At 35.7% G+C, this 19,508-nt stretch overlaps 1 protein-coding gene across 1 annotated transcript in view; it reads left to right on the forward strand.

Moving 5' to 3' along the window:
* The window catches only part of ADGRV1 (adhesion G protein-coupled receptor V1), a 305,425-nt gene that overhangs the window by 13,182 nt on the left and 272,735 nt on the right, over window positions 1-19,508 (forward strand). The window contains exons 3-11 of the mRNA XM_019474377.1: window positions 890-1,039; window positions 2,158-2,253; window positions 3,293-3,401; window positions 4,770-4,879; window positions 8,012-8,577; window positions 9,844-10,114; window positions 10,929-11,258; window positions 14,640-14,816; window positions 15,913-16,136. Coding sequence (XP_019329922.1) covers window positions 890-1,039; window positions 2,158-2,253; window positions 3,293-3,401; window positions 4,770-4,879; window positions 8,012-8,577; window positions 9,844-10,114; window positions 10,929-11,258; window positions 14,640-14,816; window positions 15,913-16,136 — 2,033 coding nt within the window. The remainder of the gene's footprint in view (window positions 1-889; window positions 1,040-2,157; window positions 2,254-3,292; window positions 3,402-4,769; window positions 4,880-8,011; window positions 8,578-9,843; window positions 10,115-10,928; window positions 11,259-14,639; window positions 14,817-15,912; window positions 16,137-19,508) is intronic.

The following is a 19,508-nucleotide window of genomic DNA, read 5'->3' on the forward strand; positions in this document are numbered from 1 at the left end:
ACACTTAAATTAACATCTGAGGAGAAAACCTTGAGTAAATGTCATTGTACTTGGAAACTCTTTACTGGTGTAACAAGCAGAGTAACTTAGTTTCCTTATTAAGGACCTGAAACTCCAAAATTTGTTTCTAACATGAATATTTTGAGCAGCTCTTTTAGGAAGATGTTTATAGCCTGTTTTCATAAGTGCTTTTGGTAAGTCTAGTGTTGGCTCAGATACATAAAAAGTAGTTGCCAGTATGTCCAATGACAGGTGAGAGCCACAAAAATACCTTCCATACTTTGTTTCCTCTTCACTGAACTTGTAATTTCACTGTTCTCAGATGAAGAATAGCCTTTTTCACAATGGTTGACTCAAACCTTTAGTGCCTATAAGGACGGTAGTTTCAGGTGTGGCAGCTATGCTGGTTGAGTTGCCGCTCTCCATTTAGTCTCAGCTTCCAACTGTAAAGTTAGCCTAGACACTTTGCTGTCTTGGCACTACTGCCTTTGTAATCTCTCCTCTGACCACCTTACTTACAGTAGAATCAGTGGGATTTTCTTTTGTTGACTGAACTGAAAGTAGGGCTGTTCATTATAGAAGACTTCATCTTGCCAACTTTGGCAATCAAAATGTTAATCTGGGTTAAACGCCTAGGCTCCTTCTAGTCCCTAGAGTGAGACAGGAAGGTTTTTTGTTTGGTTTTTTTTTTCCCTCTGGTTACTCAGCATAGATACAAGGGGCTATTATCTACTTGTGTCCAGAAATCAACTGTATGACAGCAGGGGAAATTGCGGGAAGAGTTATATGCAAAGAAGAGTGTATGAAGTGTGTTAAATGAGTCCAGAATAATATTATAGAAGATAGTGGGGGAATAAGGAGAAGGCATTCAGTTGTGTGTTTATTGCAGATTGATGGAGAAAACACAGGAGACTTTTTTGACACATATGCAGCTGCGTTTATACCTGAGACAGAAACAAACCGAACAGTGTATATATCTGTCTGTGATGATGATCTTCCAGAGGCTGATGAGACATTCACATTTTACTTGACACTACCAGTAAGTTCCAATTTTTTCAATTTATCTGTTCCCCAGAAAACAGTGGGTAATCTGACATAAATGAATGGTATTCCATCGATTTCAGTGTAGTCATACTGCTTGTGAGTCTGAATCCTGATAGGTAAGAACTAAAATCTGGAGACTAGCCAGGATGGTGCTTGCTGCTCTTTGGAAGGTTTTGCCATTCTTGTGGGTGTCTCTATGTGATGTTGCTGTGCAGTATAGACATAGTCTGAAACTTCAGTGGGCACTGCATTCAGCTGCGGGCATTTGAAGGCGTACTACAGCCCAGAAGAGTTAGATTGTGAAGAGCCTCTTCAGCCTTTCCTGTTTTCCTGCATAGACCATGCCTGGAAGAGAGGGTGGAAGTAGCAAAAGAAAGAGGATGACTTCCAGTCCTCTGGAAGCAAAGGGTAAATGAGACTTACCTAAAAAAAAAAAATTTTAGAAATACTTATCAATAAGTCTCTTCATATTATTCTGTCTCACGGGAGTCATACTACAGGAGAGGAGTTCACATTCACTTTTTAGGTAACAGTTCATGACTAAGTTTGTCAGTTCAGTAAAGATAAATTTTATGTGTTATTGCCAATTTTTACACAAATCTTTTACAATCTCAGGAGATGTTTGCAGTGAATATAAAAATGCATATTTTCCCTTCCTTCTTCCTTTGATTTGTAAATGTAGTAGCTCATTTTTACAACACTTTAAAGATTTGTTTCCTTTAGCTGATATCTCAGTATAATAGCTTCAAAGTTTCAGTTTTATACAATTGTTAGGAAAGAAAGAACAACTTTGGAGTTCCTGGCAGTGCTACATGCTTCATACCTAATTCCTTCTTGCTATGGTGTCATTAATAGATTGCCAAACCATGACTAACCATTTACAAAGTTTGTTTCAAGCACTTTGTTGTTGACTGCATAGAGTGTATTTCCTCAGTAATTAACAATTATTTTGGTGCATTCTATTGCTTTAAATAATTTCCATTGTAATATATAATAAAAAGACATACAATTTGTCATAGACTAATATTTACTCTTAAAAGACAGTATAATCAAAATGTGTATTTTTTTACCCATCACCATATTTATTATCTTATTTTGTTTTGTTAATTTTAGAAACCATCTGCAAGGATAAAGCTTGGCTCACCCAAATCTGTCACTGTAACAATCTTATCAAATGACAATGCGTTTGGAATAATTTCTTTTAACATGGTATGGCTTTTTATATGGTGTATGTGAAAATTTTAGAAAGCATAAAGGTGAAATTTTCAAAGATGCTGGTTAGTTGTTCAACTGAACCCCTTGAAAACTGATTCTGAGTTACATCTTTGAAAACATTTCTAGAGGAAATTCATACATATGTATGTAATTCATACGTATATACAGCTTTAATACTTCTATACACTTTTAGGTGTTGAGACGTAGCCTGAGACCCTCACACTCAGATGAATTCTATGTTGCTCATCTGAAATATAAAACTACTGAAAAGTTGTTCAGCCTCACTGCCCCTCATCTATTAGTCAAGATGTTAATATAGTATGGAAGAAGTGAGGAGTAATACCGTAGGAAAGTTAAAGATGTGATTTGGAAATTGTGATAATATATACATTTTTCCCATCTTTAGTGAGCAATTTTATACTTAACTCTCAAGCTGAGAGTCATGATATGTGTATTGTATAACACCTTCTGTGATAAGATGCTGGTGTGACTCTGGTGGTGTGGAGGATTTGCAATAATACAGAGGTTGTGTTAGTAGAAATTCTTTGTGCTGAAAAAGCACAAGAGCATGAGAAATTTTTAGCACCACAGTGGTAAGCTATGCTGCTCCCTGAATTAGTGTAATTCTTTGAAATCTTTCACCTACAACAGTTTGATAGATAGAGTCCATTTGTAGCTAGTTATCTAATAAATGACTTTTTAATGGAGAAAACCTATTTTTAACAGCGTTAGGAGCTCCTATAAATACCAGTGCTAATATGCCAGTGCTTTGTGTATATTGACTATGTTAATTTACAAAACAACCCCCACGCTATTAGCATAACTTATGATAATTTTTTTATCTGAAATCTTTCAAGCTTTTTATTAGCTGAACTAATTGGTTGCTAGGAAATGTATGCCATCAGTGGACGGGTTTGCAGATTGGATTAACTTGTCTGTGGGAGTTTGGTATTTCTATGGTAACAGTTTCTTCCTTCTGCTGTGATATTTGATCTGTGCCTGATTGCCTGTCCCTTTTCTTCTTCCTCATTAGTCTGCCTTAATCACAGTGAGTGAGCCCAGGGGCAGAAATGAATTTGTGCCTCTCACTCTAATTAGGGAGAGGGGAACCTACGGGACGGTCATCGTAACTTTTGAGGTGAGTTTATCAAAAAGACTTCATACCTTAGTCAGTTGGGTGAAACTGTGGGGCCATAATCATAACTTATAAAAGTGTTTATAAAAGTGAAAGAGGGGAAAAATACCTTTGTCTACGTTTGTTAAATCTGTTTCATAAAATGGAAAGATACTACCTGTCAAATGGAAAATACTGTCATTATCTGACTGTTTAATTTGAGGAAAAATTAAGAGATACTAGAGAAAACTGAGTATTTGCTGTCATTTAGGAAGATATTTGAGGCAGCATTAGTTGATATTACTAGAAAACAATGTGTATTAAGTGTGTAAGAAATGTCCTATTTAATAGTTACTCGAATTTTATCTATATTTTACAAATAAACATCTGAGTGAGTCTTTAATGCTTGTGCCGACTTTGAACATGAAAGTATGAGAGCTCAGTATTTAGTGAAATTCTGTATCTGTAAGACTGCAGTTTGAATCCCCAGAAACTAAACCACTCATGTTGAATATTTAGGCCGTTACTTACGTACTTGATTTGAATGTGATACAGTTGTTGCATTTATTGTGGTTTTTTTTCTTACCTAGCTCCGATTTTATTACATACTTTAAAATTATATATAAATTCTTTCATATGGATATTTCTTTATCAGTTGTCTGGTCTTATACGTCATCAAGGGTTTAATCTAGACCTGTCAAAATCTAAGACGACTTACACTGGATTTTATTGCATAGTAAATATAGCATGTATAGTTAAAGTACACAATGAGATTGTCTGTGTAATTTATTGCAGATCTATTTGTTTTAAGGTCCAATAAATTTTACTATCTGCACAATTAATCAGGTCCATCTCACAGTGTAGTTTATATACGTATGTTGAAAAAAGTTCACAAGATTTTCTAAAAAAACCCCACCATATTGCCTCTAAGTGGCTTCCTAGTCTTTTAGGTTTCACTGTTAAATGTAGTATCCTTACTATCACAAGTCAAGATAGAAAGGACACAAAACCAGTAACTGCTATTATTTTGTCTTGGAATGTATTATGAAATACTAGTGATTTAAATTAAATTAGAATTAATACCCTTTCTGTTATGTGAGTCAATTACGCATCAGTAGATACCAAAGAGCCCTCATAGGCCTATATGGAAGTAGTTTTCTTCCTCTTTTTCTGGCAATACATAATTTCTTCGGAGTGGTTACTCTGACTTACTCTATCTGCCGAAAAAGAGCAGATTTTCACAATCGGAATGTGTGTGCCTGTGAGCAGGAGATGACTGAATAGATAGTCATTTGTTATGCATGTCACACACTGTATATTGATTATTGTACTTGTACTAGATTTGTATTCCTGTTTTATATATTTCTGGTCATAAAAATCAATTCTTTGCAGATAGAAGATGGACCAAACCCAGCTGAAGAAGACTTAAGTCCAGCTAGGGGAAATATTACATTTACCCCTGGGAGATCAATGCTGATTTATAATTTAACAGTGCTTGATGATCAGGTAAGAACAAGCTGACTTAATTTTTGGTTTGGATAGGTAGAAGGTTCACTGCTGTTCTGGAGAGACTTAGAGTAATAAGTTACAAAAATGCTTGGCTTAAATAAGGTTAAAAGTGCTTCTGCTTAATAAAGTGATGTTAAATTTTGGCTCTATGAGTTCTCATTGTACTCCTTCTAATGCTACCTCTGTAATTCTCATCAGTGAATATTTTCAGTTTCTGAACATATCCTGCTCTGACTAGACCTGTTAGGTGCTACTGCAGTAAATGTATAAATAATCAGGAAAGCATTATACTTTTTTTTCAGATGGAATACTGAGGTCCTTGTTGTATGGCCAGGGATGATGTTCTTGAACTAGATCTAGTTTTTTTCTATTGGACTGTCCTTTCTCTGTTTAACTTTTCTGTATTCCTTTTTAAATGTGCTGTGCTTTTCCCTAATTGTCTGCCTTGCAAATTCAGGTTATGTTTGCATAATGAACTCAGGCTCTCCTTTTTGTCTTTATTAATTGTTTAGGCACAAGGAACCTAATCATAACATTGCTTCCATGATGCATTTTTGATTAGGTCCTCAGTGATGCCTATGCAGCTCCTGTGCCTTCAGTTAACAATTCATAAGAATCCAGTTTATTCTTTTTAGCTTGATTTGCTCTCATTCATGTGAAGAGCAGACATCTTATGTTTGCCACTAAGGAAAGAATATAACACAGTGAATATTCACAGAGAAAAGATAGATTGGAAAAATGTATTTTTTTTTAATATAGATACGTTTCAGTGTAGAAACACATTTTAAAAAACACTTCTAAAAATAGGTAAGATTCCTAAAAGAAACAGGCAATCTTGTGAAGGGCATGAACACTAGGTGATAATCAAAAATTTTCAATTTTTAGATTGGTCTTAAAAAAAAAAGTTTCTGTTGTGAGCCTTTCTTTCTATTTCAGAGTAAACAAAATACATTTTTCTACTTTGCATTTCTGATTTTCATTTTTTATTACACATGGTTTTCCTTTTTTTTTTTTTTTATTTTAAATTTGGGGTTAGAGATTTCCTTAAGGAAAAAAAAAAAAGGGGAAAAATGGGAAATTTTTGCATATTTCTGTTATAAAAAGTGGTTTTCCATGTCTATACTGATATTTTTAATGTTAAGAGACTGTGCCAGACTGGTGTGTAGAAACATCTCTTTCAGATTAGATGTAATATTTCTGTGACTTATACACAGAAAGAAATCATTAGGCTTTTTAGGAGGATGTGATTTTTTTTTTTCCTCTGAGAAATGCTCTCAAAGTTCTGTTTCTCAAGGTTTGATCTGTACAGGTGTGGCTGGTCCACTCAGTGAAAGTCTTTCACAGGCGTACATGAAAGATTCATTTTGAGTAAAAGACCTTTGTTGATGATGATGATGGAATTCACAAGAATCCGATGTTACTCTCAGAACTTAGTTTGAGCTTTTAGGATCTGAAGTTAGGAAAAACAATGAAACAAGTATTTTCCTGAATTGGGTAGCACCTTTCCTACGGAAATCAGGGGACTGCAGATCTGATCTCCACAGGACTACATTTATAGTAATTTTATTGTATACGTTTCCTTTTTTAGTGAGGAATAATGGAAGCTTTGTTAAGAGAAAATGAAAGAGGCAAGGCAGCACTGGAAATCCTTTATACTGTTGTCTTTGAAGTTTGACTGTTTTTTTAATTGGTCAATCATGATGCCATTAAGAACTCCAGAATGTCCCATTTATATGAGATATTAAGATGTAAACTACAACACCACATTTTGACTGTCTCTTAAATGTATATTTTTGTGATGCAAGTTGGTATATTAATTAGTGAACTAAACAAAATGTAAGTTAGCATCTATTCTAGTAAGGTAAAATAACTCTGTTGTATCTCAGTATAGGAGGTAGGTGACTGAGAGCTTCCAGATCTCACATTGACAAAAAAACCTGCATCAGTCAACAACATTATGCAAGTTTAAGTGCCACAAGCCAAACAAGGGACAGAATTGGCATCAGCTACAAAGGCAGTTGCATGCCCACTCTCTTAGCCCTAGAAAAGGATCTGAGGGTGGCCAATTAACAAATGAGTGTGAAAGAGAAGAAATATTGGACAGCAGGGTTTTCAGAACTTTTTTAGCTCGGTAAACAAAAGTGCATGAAAAGGATTTGTCAACTTTATAACAAAGTATTACTGTTAGCAAAAAATAAGGAATTTTGTCCTGGAATTCCTCTCAGAAGCAAATAATACTGGTTTCCAGGAGTCCGCAGCAAGATGAGATGCAAAGATCATAAATAATTTTTAAAGATTTACTTTTTACCTATATGTATTAATAAAATAATCATTTTTTTTAGTTAAATAGGTTTAGCAAATCAAGATTTGGGGAATAAAATGTAGTAATATAAAGCAAAAATCTCATCCTTAAGTTCTGTAATTTGCGATTTATAAGCCATTCTTTATTGTCTGCTGGATCAGATATTGGAGAAGAAATAGCTAAAACTAAAATGTAGTTTTAAACACTCATCTTGTAGAAATGCCAAAGCCCAATTAATTGCTAAGCACCAGAAAACACTTTCTCAGATCTGTGACGGAAATTTTCCTTGGGGATGCGGGTGTGTCTGAACATAGGAATTGTTCCTTTTCCAGTTGTATAGGAATGGCCAAGCTAGGTTGTGTCCCTAAGTTGTTCCTGTATTATCTCAGGCATGCATAGAGGTTAATCAGTGTCAATATCAGAAAATCAAGATGTAAATCTAAATAACTGGGAGGAACATTTGTTTCCAAATAGAGGTGGCTCCCAAAAGTAGAGTTTGGATCTCCTCATAGTCTCAAGTTGGAAAGATCCAGCTTTGTCTGATTCTTGCCTAGTTTTTGTTTTGCTTTTGTTTGGCTTTCCGCCCTTTTTCATGTTGCCAGAGCACAGAAGTATGTTTTAGAAAATGGAAACATTCAATTTTGAGAAGGATTTTCAGCCAAAGTTAAAAGCAAGACTTCTCTCCTGTTTGTTTTAATATGAAATGAGCTGTCAAGTTTGTATTACTTCCCTTTTCTGCAAAATACATAGAAAATATTTCTCAGTAAGAGTGTTCTGCATGTATTTGAAATGTGACTTACACCCAGTTGCTAATATTATTTTTCCAGATACCTGAAAATGATGAATTGTTTGTTGTGCATCTGCGGAGCGCGGAGGGAGGGGCAGAAATCAACAACACAAAAAATTCTGTTCAGATTAATATTAAGAAAAATGACAGTCCTGTGCGTTTTGTTCAGAGTGCTTATATGGTGCCTGAGGAAGCTGATGTGGTAACAATTCAAGTGGTTCGTGGTAAGGATGTCAGTGGAAAATTAGTTGGACCTGATGAACATGAAGTCTCTGTCAGTTACGCCATCATAACTGGGAATTCAACAGCACATGCACAGCTTAATGTAGACTTCCTAGATCTACAGCCAAATACAACTATTGTTTTCCCACCTCTAGTTCATGAAACATGTATGAAATTTAAGATCCTTGATGATGCCATACCAGAAATTGCTGAGACCTTTCAGATTATGCTTCTTAAGGACACTTTGCAAGGAGATGCTGTTTTGGTTAATCCATCTGTTGTTCATGTCACCATCCAACCGAATGATAAACCCTATGGAGTACTATCTATCAACAGTATCCTGTTTGCTCAGACTGTTATCATTGATGAAGACCAAATTTCAAGGTACTACAGATCTTCAAATCTAGTATCTAGGCAGTTTAAGAGATTTGTTTGGCATTGTTAAGCATTCTTAGGATTTCATTGAAAGTAATTATAAAACCACTACTGAAAATATAATGTAGAAATCACTTAGTGTGTTGTTATTATTATCAACTATATCTACAAAGATTTCAAAGAAGTCGGAATGTCTAATTATCCAGGAGGTATTTTAATATTTATGAACTGTATGTACAAACTGTAACTATTTAATCACATTATCAGAACACTGTAAAACCCTTAATCTAAAGGCAGAATCAATGAAGTCGTGATGCTACCACACACCAGTTCATACAAGTGGGAAATAGATTTCTGGCTTTCTTCACTGGTTAAACTTTGTATTTACTATATATAAAATCAGTTTCTGGTTAAAAAAAAAAAAAAGTGTTGAGTGTCTCCCATGAAAGACTTACCTTAAAAATAAGTTAAATATCTGTAATTTTACAGAGGGATTAAAATCAAAACTCTGTACAAATTTTACAAGCAGGACTGATACACAGTATTGACAGTGTCAATAAAAATGTCCACTGCTAGCTACTGATGGTAGTTCATCCTCAGAGAAACAGGTAATGCATCAAGCTATCATACTATGAACAATTTCAAAAGAATATTTTATAGTACGTAGAGCCCAGCAGTTCAGTATTCGTCTTCCTTTCTTATACATGGTAAAGAAATAAATCTTGCTTTCTAAATTTTTTTAAGTCATGATTCATAGACTTTTTGTTGTAGTCATGTGCTTGTCAGATGCAGAAAACAAGACATTTCCACTATAATAAATATCAATAACTTAATATTTCAGTACAGAGGCAAATAGTTCATTCAGAATCATTATTTAAATGTTCATGCCTGGCCACTGTATTTTGATATAGTTTATAAAATGGTGTAGAAAGTTAATAGGGAAAAAGTTTTCTGAAATGTGACATGTATTTCTTGAGACGAATGTAAAACATGCCAAGTCTCCACTTTGCAGTATCTTTCTTGCTGTAAACAAAATAAGTTCTAACAAATATCTTTAGAGACATTACAGAGAGCTCATGAGTAAGCACTCTAAGAAAAGTCTTACATGTGTGTTATGCTTTCACAAACTTTAAGCCCTGACTGAAATGTCAGTTGCAGCACGTAACATTTATTCCACTGAAGTCAGTGTAAATCTTTCAGGGAATCGATAACTAAGCAAGGCAATATTAATTATTATTTTATATTGTGGGTTATTATTTTCATTCAAAACTGTAGGTTTGAAGGGATCACGATTGTAAGAAATGGTGGAACACACGGAAATGTTTCTGTTACCTGGGTTATAATCCGAAATAGCAGCGATCCCTCACCTGTGACTGCAGACCTCATTCCAGAGACCGGGGAGATATGTTTTGATCAAGGACAGATGCTGGTAACACTTCCTCTGAACATTATTAATGACGATATGCCAGAAGAGGCAGAGCCCTATCTTCTGAAACTCTTAGCTCATACAATACAGGGAGGTGCAGAAGTCAGTGAACCATCTGAGGTAAGTTTGCTTTTAGAATTCTTTTGGAGAAGGTAATAATAGGTAATAATTAGGGACTTTACCACTTTTCGTAACATTGATTGATTGGCTGAACTGGCTAAAGGGTTTGGGCTTGAATATAAATCAAACAAATTAATCCTTAATCTAATCTTAGTATATAGAGCCATATCCGAAGTATTTGATTTAGTATAGTATGCAAAGCCAGACCTTTTTAATACAGTAGCACTCAGCTTAGATTATTCCCAACATACATAGTGTTGCATAAATGCTGTCTTGAGTGACTGCTTGCTAAGAGAAGGCAGGAAGGTTAATTTCATTTGCTCGTTTGCTGTCTTAATGATTATTGGAATGTTTCGCACAGAGTAACATCTTTAAGAGGAGGGGTTGGTGATTAAGACTGTAACCTCTGAACTGTTAAATAAAGGGTGGCTAGCATTGCTGTCAGTTTTGTGACTCAAGTCCCTACTTTGTTCTTAAAAATGGTTGGAATGAACTTGGTGAATAAAATGAAATTTTTCACAATCTGAAGCATTTTTACACTATTCACTTTGGCTGCTGAACCAAAAAAATCAGTTATTCAGAGCTCATTGTGGCACACAGATGATGCATAGTGGGAAAGTTGCCACTGTCAGTGTTGTGCTGCTTGTGTACAAAGAATACTTTGGGGCTGTCAATCTGATTTCTTTCTTGAGTGCCAGTTCACTAAGGAGAAAAATGTATGGTGACAGTCAGGACGTGCTTTTGTGAAAGCATGAAAACTATAGTATTTAGTAACTGTAACATAGAGTAAGTGATGCTGTTTTCTGTTTTGCAGCTTCTGTTTTACATTCAGGACAGTGATGATGTTTATGGCCTAATAAAATTTTATCCTTTGGAGAATCAGAAGATTGAAAGTAATCCAACGGGACGCTTTTTATCCTTGAGTTTTGCAAGGGAGAGAGGAACAGTTGGAGATGTGCAGTTGATTTATACTGCACTGTATATTCCAGCTGGAGCTCTGGATCCTGAGAGAGCAAAAGATGGCATTCTGAATATGTCTAGAAGAAGCGTTCTCATGTTTCCAGAAGGAAAAACGCAAGATACTTTAAATATACCAATAAGAAATGATGCATTTCTTCAAAATGGTGCTCATTTCCTTGTACAGGTATCTCAGTTGTGTTTTGGGGTGTTTTTTTAGCCTGGGTAATATAAAGGATATAATTTAGTAGTGGATCCTTCCCTTTTAATTTAATTAAAATGACCCTACCTGTTTAAAAAAAAAAAAAAGGAAAAAAGTTATTAGCTCTGTAGCTAAGAAAACTTTCTTATTTAGAGACAGCTTCCATAAATATGCCATAAAGAGCTCCACTCCTAATCATTATTTGCTAATTACACCATTTTTTAAAAACAGATTGTTGTAACAGGATTCAGCTATTAATCATGGAATTTAACAAAATGAGATCAATGTTACAGAAGTTAGTTACCTCTTGAGGTATGTTTCTCTGCCTACCCCTTGGCTTTCAATTTAACCAAATTAAGGTTCTTAAAATTGAATTACAGAAGTGTGACAAATTTTAGAAAAGAAAGACAAGTAAATATAAATTAAAAATAGTCAAACATACATTATATTTCATTTATGTATGAACTTGGCCAGAGAACTTCAAAAGTATTTTTTCCAGTTTTCTCTGTATAGTGTTCCTTGCTGCCCTTTTGGTTTTTTTCCTGTTTTTTTTTTCTATCTGAATTTGTAAGAAGGGAACTTCTGTCATTGCTAATTAAAACTGGCTAGAAAAATTCACTAAAATTGTGTTTTTGACAGAAAACTGGATTTTCAGCAAAAATATTTAAAGAAAGAACTTCCACTTTCCAATGAGGGCTTTCATTTTTCACTGGAGAAAACCAAGTTTGCTTGCATTTTAGCAAGATATTGTTCAGATATACTGCTGTGGAAGATCCTGGGCATTTTCATCGGTATTTGTTATGATTATTTCCTCATCTGCAGTTAAGACCCCTATAATCTCTACTTCCTGTGATTAACTATGCCACTCTGGCCATCGGGGATGAAGAGCCCAGGTAGCAATCTTGGTACACAAAGGGGTGACTTGGCACATCCAAAGCACAAATCAGAGAGGCATTTCTTAGTTCCTTTAGAGGCATTTATTAGTTCCTTTTGATCTTTTAATTTTGAGTCAGATGTATTTAGAGTTTTCAAATGAAATGTTGATACTAAATCCATAGATTTAAAATTTGCCAGGTTTTGTCTTTAACTTACGGTCTACTAAAGATGTTTTAATTACTTCTGGGACCTTGAAAAGATTTCTTCCCCCACCTCCTTCTCCCCACATTCTTTTAAAAAAAAAAAAAGAGAAAAAAAAATCCTTGCCTGAATTATATTATTGTTTTACTAGTATGCAATTTTTGGCTTTCACAGTTAGCTAGGGAATTGCGTTCTGGAATACTACAATAGGTTAGTATGTTTTACATCTGCACAAGATCTGAAAGATACACAGAAGAATTGAAGTATCTAATTCCAAGCCCCTTTTAAATGATACATTATAAATAACATTGCAGTGTGGACTATGGACAAGACACACATATGATAAGTATTTCAGAATGCAGGCACTTTGCCCGGCTTTTCAAACTGCGGATTCCAGGGAGGCGGGGGTGTGTGTGTGTGTGTGTGTGAATGTTCTGTGCTTTCTCCGTGAACCATGAAAATCTTTTTGTTTGAATAAACAAAATCAGAGGGGCTTTCTAGCACAGAAAATTCATTGAGAAACTCATAGAGAAGGAAGAAAAATACCCCTATTTATCACTATGACAATCCTTCTACATTGTGAATAAATGATAATCTCAGTGAACATGTTTAGAATGAGAAGATTACAGAGTTTGTACTAGGCACAATAAAGGATCAACTCAGGAATCGGGGGAGGAGGAGTGGAGGAGGAAATGAAGCTTAAACACAACTAGAGAATGGATAGAGGTACTAGAAAAGTGAGATTAATATTCTTCAGTGACATCTCCAACCTACTGTAGTCTGAGGTGCAGTTTTTGGTATGGACAGGAAGATTAACTAGTTTAATAAACTTCTCGTCATTACTCAATTCACAATGCATTCTTTTTTCCTCGTGAGATGATTTGCTTTAAAAGGAAACACTGAACTAAAAAAAAAATTCGTGGTTCTTCATTAATTATTACTTTAACCTCAAAGTTACTATCCAGGATCAGAAGTGCTTAACAAAGTGACTTTTTTCAGCTGTCTGGTATTTCAGAAACTTTACTGAGCTAGCAACCACACAGTGGTCCACCTGCATACTGTTAATTGGAGGATCAGGGCCTACTCTGAAAGAAAGCTTAGAAAACAAGTGAAACAAACAGTCCCACCATCTGTTCCTCAGTCTCTCAGTAACTAGCTGGTATGGTTGAGAATCAATTACTGAATACAGTATTTGTAAAACAGTTCCATCTATCGTCAAACAAAATGTGCATGAATATTTTTGTGTGTTACTCAGGCAATGGTAGAACAAAGTATGACACAGCCCAAGTATTTTATATAGATTGGTTTTAAGAATTGAAGGGCTTTAAAGCTCATGAGTTGAAATGGTTCATGATCACTATATGGCTTTAAATAAGGCCACTTTCCCCTCCTCCAATAAAACCTTACTATATGATAACATCTGATAACTCCAAGCAAAAATTATTGTGGGAGTTAAAGGTGGTTGTCACTGGGGGTTCGTGCCTCAGTGAAATGTTTGCAGAAGTATATGCAAATCAGTTGTGGAAACATTTATTATAATGATGCATGTAGACAGAATCACATGGTATAAATTATATTTGAAAGAAATATTTAAACAGGCAAGTCCTGCTCTCCTTACTACGTTGGTACTGCTGGTGGGTTTAGTGAGTGATACGTCCCACTCAAAGAAAGGGTAAACGTTTTTCTATTTCTTCTTAGTATCAATAAACCATCAGAAATATGGTAACACAAGAGGAGACTACAGTTTTGAAATGCTGTACTGATTTTCAGTTCTGAATGCAATTCTAATGTATTAGCTATTATATATAGGTAAGTCCTTAAAGTTGTATGAGAGAGGAAAGAAGATTGGATCATTCTTTGACTTCATCAGAGGCTGTAAATTATTATGGTTCCAGTGATTTCAGCAGATTTTTATCGATGCGTGGCACAAAAAATGAAATTAGGACAATAGCTTGGGCCACTTGTCAAATCAATACTGTTATTCGTAGGTCTAGTAATGACTCAGACGATCTAGAAGACTCATTCTCCCTCTACATACATTTAGTTGTGTACATGAACATGATTTGTCTGACAGGTATACCATTCTGCTGACAAAGCTCAACGGTATCCACTTCATTTCTTAGACACATCTACTTACACATTTTTGTAACAGCAACGTTGCCAGTAAGAGGAATTTGTTCTGGAGATGTTTTGCTCCCTGCATATGAAACTTATTCTGAAATGTCAGAATTCTTCTCACTTGGTACTAAGGTTTCTTATTTCTCAATTTTTTCTTACTTTTCCCTACAGCTGGAAGAAGTTGAGCTGGTGAATAGAATTCCTCTAGTCCCACCTGTGAGTCCTAGATTAGGTGAGATGCGAAATATTTCTCTGAGGGTTACTCCAGATATTGCAAATGGAGAAATAGGCTTTACTAGCAATCTTCCAATTATTCTTTCTGAGCCAGAAGACTCAGCTGCTACAGTGGTAAGTAAACTTTTTTAATGTTGTCCCTTATTATGGAAAATTTATTTGGAGAAAGCAAAGTTTGCTATACTCAGTGTAACATATGAAAGTTAGTGTGAGGAAAATCCTTCCTCTAAGTTCTGTCTGATCCTGAATATTCCCTTGCATTAAAAAAAAAAAAAAGGTAAAAAGTACTTGTAAAACTAAGGTCTGAAATCATGTGTTTGTCATTATGAGAAAAGTGAGGTTGATCTTTGCTTTCTCTGTAAGCATCCAAAACCAGTTAGGTCTTGATGCTCACACAGTTGAACAAAAGATGCTGTAGACAGTTTTAATCTCTCTCACCAACTGCAAAGGTAGTAATGTAAAGTAGGACTGATACTGTTCCTAGATTTCATGGAAATGTCTGTGTATCTTACAGTTGACTGACTTACATGTGAACATGTTTTTTGGCTCGCTGGGCGTGTTTTCCAACAATTATGCTTTTTAGGTTTCTGAGAACCCAAAGAAGCATTTTCAAAAGCATCGCTCTCCATACAAGTGCCTCAGTCCCAGCTGGAGAAACTTTTAAAAAAAATTTTTTTTAATACTTTTTCACTTTTTTCCCTGGCTGTCTTCACTGAAATCTTCCCTGATTCCGGAATCTATCCTGAATCAGATAACTTTTTTCTGATTCTCAGATTAAAACTGCTAGTTACTTTAAGCAGAGTACAGGTTGCACTGTACTGTAATAACTAGAGTAAAATTATGGTAGGTTTTTTTAACTAGAGTAAAATTATGGTAGTTATATTTAAAATCTAGGTTGTGTCTTGAAGAGGTGGGCACTGATTAAATCAGTCATACAAGACTTTTTGTGTTTATGGTTGCTTAGTGATTTGTGATATAAATAATCTGCCATCTCCACTGTCTAAGTATGTAACTGATAAATGGTTAAAAGGATAAGATTCAGTATATATTTTCAATGATACACCATCTTTGATTTCATCTCATATACATAGGTATGAGTAAAAAAACCAAGGTGGACATTTCGAGGCTCATATTCAAATAGTAATTCACAAGGGGGTAATTGTTTTTGCATCTAGTTTTACAAGTCACAACAGATTCTTGTGTTTCATAGATTTCCATTGCATTGCATCGAGATGGGACGGATGGTCAAGCAACTGTGTTTTGGAGTTTGAAACCCTCTGGTGTCAATCTGAAGGCAGTAACACATGACGATATAAGTCCTTTGAATGGCTCTGTTGTTTTCTTATCTGGACAAAGTGATACTACAATCAACATTACTATTAAAGCTGATGATATACCTGAAATGAATGAAACTGTGTTATTAACTTTGGACAGGTATAGTACTCTAATCCCTATTCATATGCATCAGTTGTAATACTCAATTTATATATAACAAATTAGGACAGTATTAATTAGGAGGTATTGCCTGTATTGTGTTGATAAGTGCCTGAAGGAATACTAGGCCCTGGATTCAGACTGTGTATGGATTCTTCTTTGACTGGAGATCAATGTAAGAAACTGTGTTGTATTTATTATCTAATGACTTAATTTTGTTTCTATTTTGATGAAAATAATGTATGCTATTTAGAAAGTTCTTTCAACTTTGCTCTTTAGTTATAGCTCTTGGTTATAACACATCTTTTCAGAAAAGTAGTATTTAGTGAGATAATCAGGAAAACTATAATGAAGAGTAGAAAGCAATACATAACTGTGTTTCTGTCAGAAAAAGGTTTATAGCTAGGGTGTCATTGCAGAATTAAATCATCTTTTTATTTGTTTGATCTGCACGTTCAGTATCGCTTGCTCTTGATAATTAGATACTTCCCTCACAGCTCCTGGCTTCCGAAATAGCCCAGTCTCTTCTGCACGAGATCAGGATTATAGAATAATTAGGGCTGTAAGGGACCTCAGGAGATGCTATTATCTGCTTGTGAGCACTACTCAGAATATTTAAATTAGTTCGTATCCAGGAGTGTATTCCCTCTTTGATTTACTAACAGGAGAATCTTGGCTAGGTCTTCTGTCCTGCTTCCAACAATTCAATTGTATATAGTTTAGAAATACCACCACTTCTTCTACTACCTCTTATTAGTCTAAGGTACATTTTTCCACTTTTTCTGGAAACGTACTAGGGGTCTGGCAGTAGCAATGTCCACACTGAACATCTACTACTTACACAGTCCTTACCTTATGCAGAAGTATTTTTGTCCTATATAGGAAGTGCAGACTAGCTCTTGGGAGCTTCAACACCAGATACCCATGGTGATTACATACTGGCAAACCAGTAACCAGCTCCTTAAGCTGTTGCTGATCCTATTTTGGAAAGCCAGTTTTTTGAACATCATTCTATCACACAGGAAAGATGTTATTCCATTGCAGGATTGGCCTGCTTCTATAAGGCTGGCTGGTGGATGCATCTAGTGCAGAACGAGTTATTTCATTCTCCCTTGGCTACTTACTACGTTGAAAACACAATCCTGTTCAAGACAAAAACAAATGGAGGCTATTGCAAGCAGTTCTCTGCTTTCTTGGTTCATCTCAAGGAATTCATTAGAGTCTCTGGCACAAAGAGGGAAACTAAGATTAGAAATTATGATGGAAGTTATGAAGAAGAAATGTAAGGTGGCCAAAAAATGGGAGTGGAAGGGTGGGGAACAAATAAGTAGATAGAGGAAGTTGACAGTGTAAAAGGTTAACTTTTTAATTTCTGACAGCTCTGCAGGTGTGTGTAACTACAGCTTTCTGCCATTGATTCTGAGTGGTAACCCTAGGCTGTGCCCTGAAAGTGATGGCTGCAATGAGGATTGAACTGGCAGCTGAACAAACGTAACCACTGTTCTGCTTGTACCATGTATGGTGGGAGTAGCAAGTTCTGCTGATCGTGAAGTGGCTGGTAAAATGTGTGCCAGCAGTAAGCAGCTTTCCCACACTTGGCAAGGTCAGAAAGTAAAGTAAGGAACAGGTGGTCTGGCCTGGAAAAAGAAGTAAATGAGGAGGAGAGAAAACCTGAACTTTTCTCTGGACCTGGATGGTGTCCCTCAAGGCTATGAGTGAAGTTTGGCAACTTTAACATTAGCAGAAGCCAAGAATGAAATGACTGCAAAGATCATCCTTTCAGTACTGGAGATGACTCTTCAAATCAGGGTTGAAGGGTACTGGCAGGATTATGTGTGTAAGCTTGTGGTATTGCTTCCTGCATAGTTTGTATTTTCTGGATGAACAGAAGATTTCAGTTTCCAAGGCTGGCAGCCAGCACCTCACAGCAGTAGTGAATTAGCATGAAAACAAAGATGCACTGTGCTGTGGATGTGCTCGTACTGTTCTATAAATTGTACCATAAGTCAGTAGGAAAATAGAGCATGTAAGAACTTTAATGAAACTATAGACATAGAAATACATTCGTAAGCATTCTATTGATTGCAATTAGTAATAGCATGGATAAAATAATAAAAGTAATTAGTTCTAATAAGGATGTATTATTTACAACTTAGTGGTGGTGTTAAGGCAGTTTACATTTTAAACGAGCTTTAATTGCATCCAGAACTATAAAAGAAACTTTCCGAGCCATTAAAAATAGTGTTTTCTTTCCTTGTTCTATGGCCTCTGTCCATGGGCCGTAGATATTAAAAATAACCCTGAATTATGTCCACAAAATGGAGGCCAGTGTATACCCTGAAGAATATGCTCCAAAGACGACAGATGAGTAATAAAGAAGCAAAACAATCCTGTACCTGCTGAAGCTTCTTCATATTTTCTTTTTTTAGGAGCAGCTTCAGGTTGAATGCCTGCCCATATCTGAATAGGCCTGAATTGAGACCGAACATAAATAAAGTCAGATGTCTGTAGTGAAATCTGTATGAGAAAGAAAAGGCCTTGGTCTTCGTGATGAATGTAGGTGGGACAGGCCGTGGAAATTGTGTGTATGCTTTGAGAAAGCATACATACATGCTAGGGCTGTTCATTTTACCTGGTAAACACAAATAGAAACCAGTTTTTTAAAAACCTGATTGTTGTTTTTTCCTTCTGCACATCGTATTCTCCAACTGGCAGTTGTCATCCCCTCAGTAAGGTGCAGATACACAGCTATCCATTTGGGAATTGGCACAAGTGGAGGGCCAGGACCTCCAGGGCACACGGGTTGTTGTTTGCACTCTTAAATGAGTGGTGGTGAAAATAAGAACTTGCAGACTTTGGGACCTGCGAACAGCAATATACTGATAAATCGATTTTAATTTGTGAAAATGATAACCTATGAACAGATGACTTTAAGTAGTCCTTATTCTCAAATTTTTTTGAGTCATGACTCATAATTTAGGATGCCAGAACAGATTCATGTACGTATGTTATGACCTAAATCTCATTTACTATGTATGATAAAGCAAAACTGAAGCAACGTAACGTGGATTTTTATAGTTCTAGTGATTTCTGTGATGCGATACAAATTTCCACAGGCTGAAATTCTGTCTTGAGTAAATTTAGAAAACCGATTTTAAAAAAATTGCAAATGCAAAACATAGGTTTGACTATTTCATAGAATCATAGAATCACTGAGGTTGGAAAAGACCTCTAAGATCATCGAGTCCAACCGTCGACCCAACACCACCATGCCCACTAAACCATGTCCCTAAGTGCCTCATCTACACGTCTGTTAAATACCTCCAGGGATGGGGACTCCACCACTTCCCTGGGCAGCCTGTTCCAATGTTT

Source organism: Aptenodytes forsteri, unplaced genomic scaffold (assembly GCF_000699145.1).
Source record: "Aptenodytes forsteri isolate BGI_AS27 unplaced genomic scaffold, ASM69914v1 Scaffold41, whole genome shotgun sequence".
NCBI lineage: Eukaryota > Metazoa > Chordata > Aves > Sphenisciformes > Spheniscidae > Aptenodytes > Aptenodytes forsteri.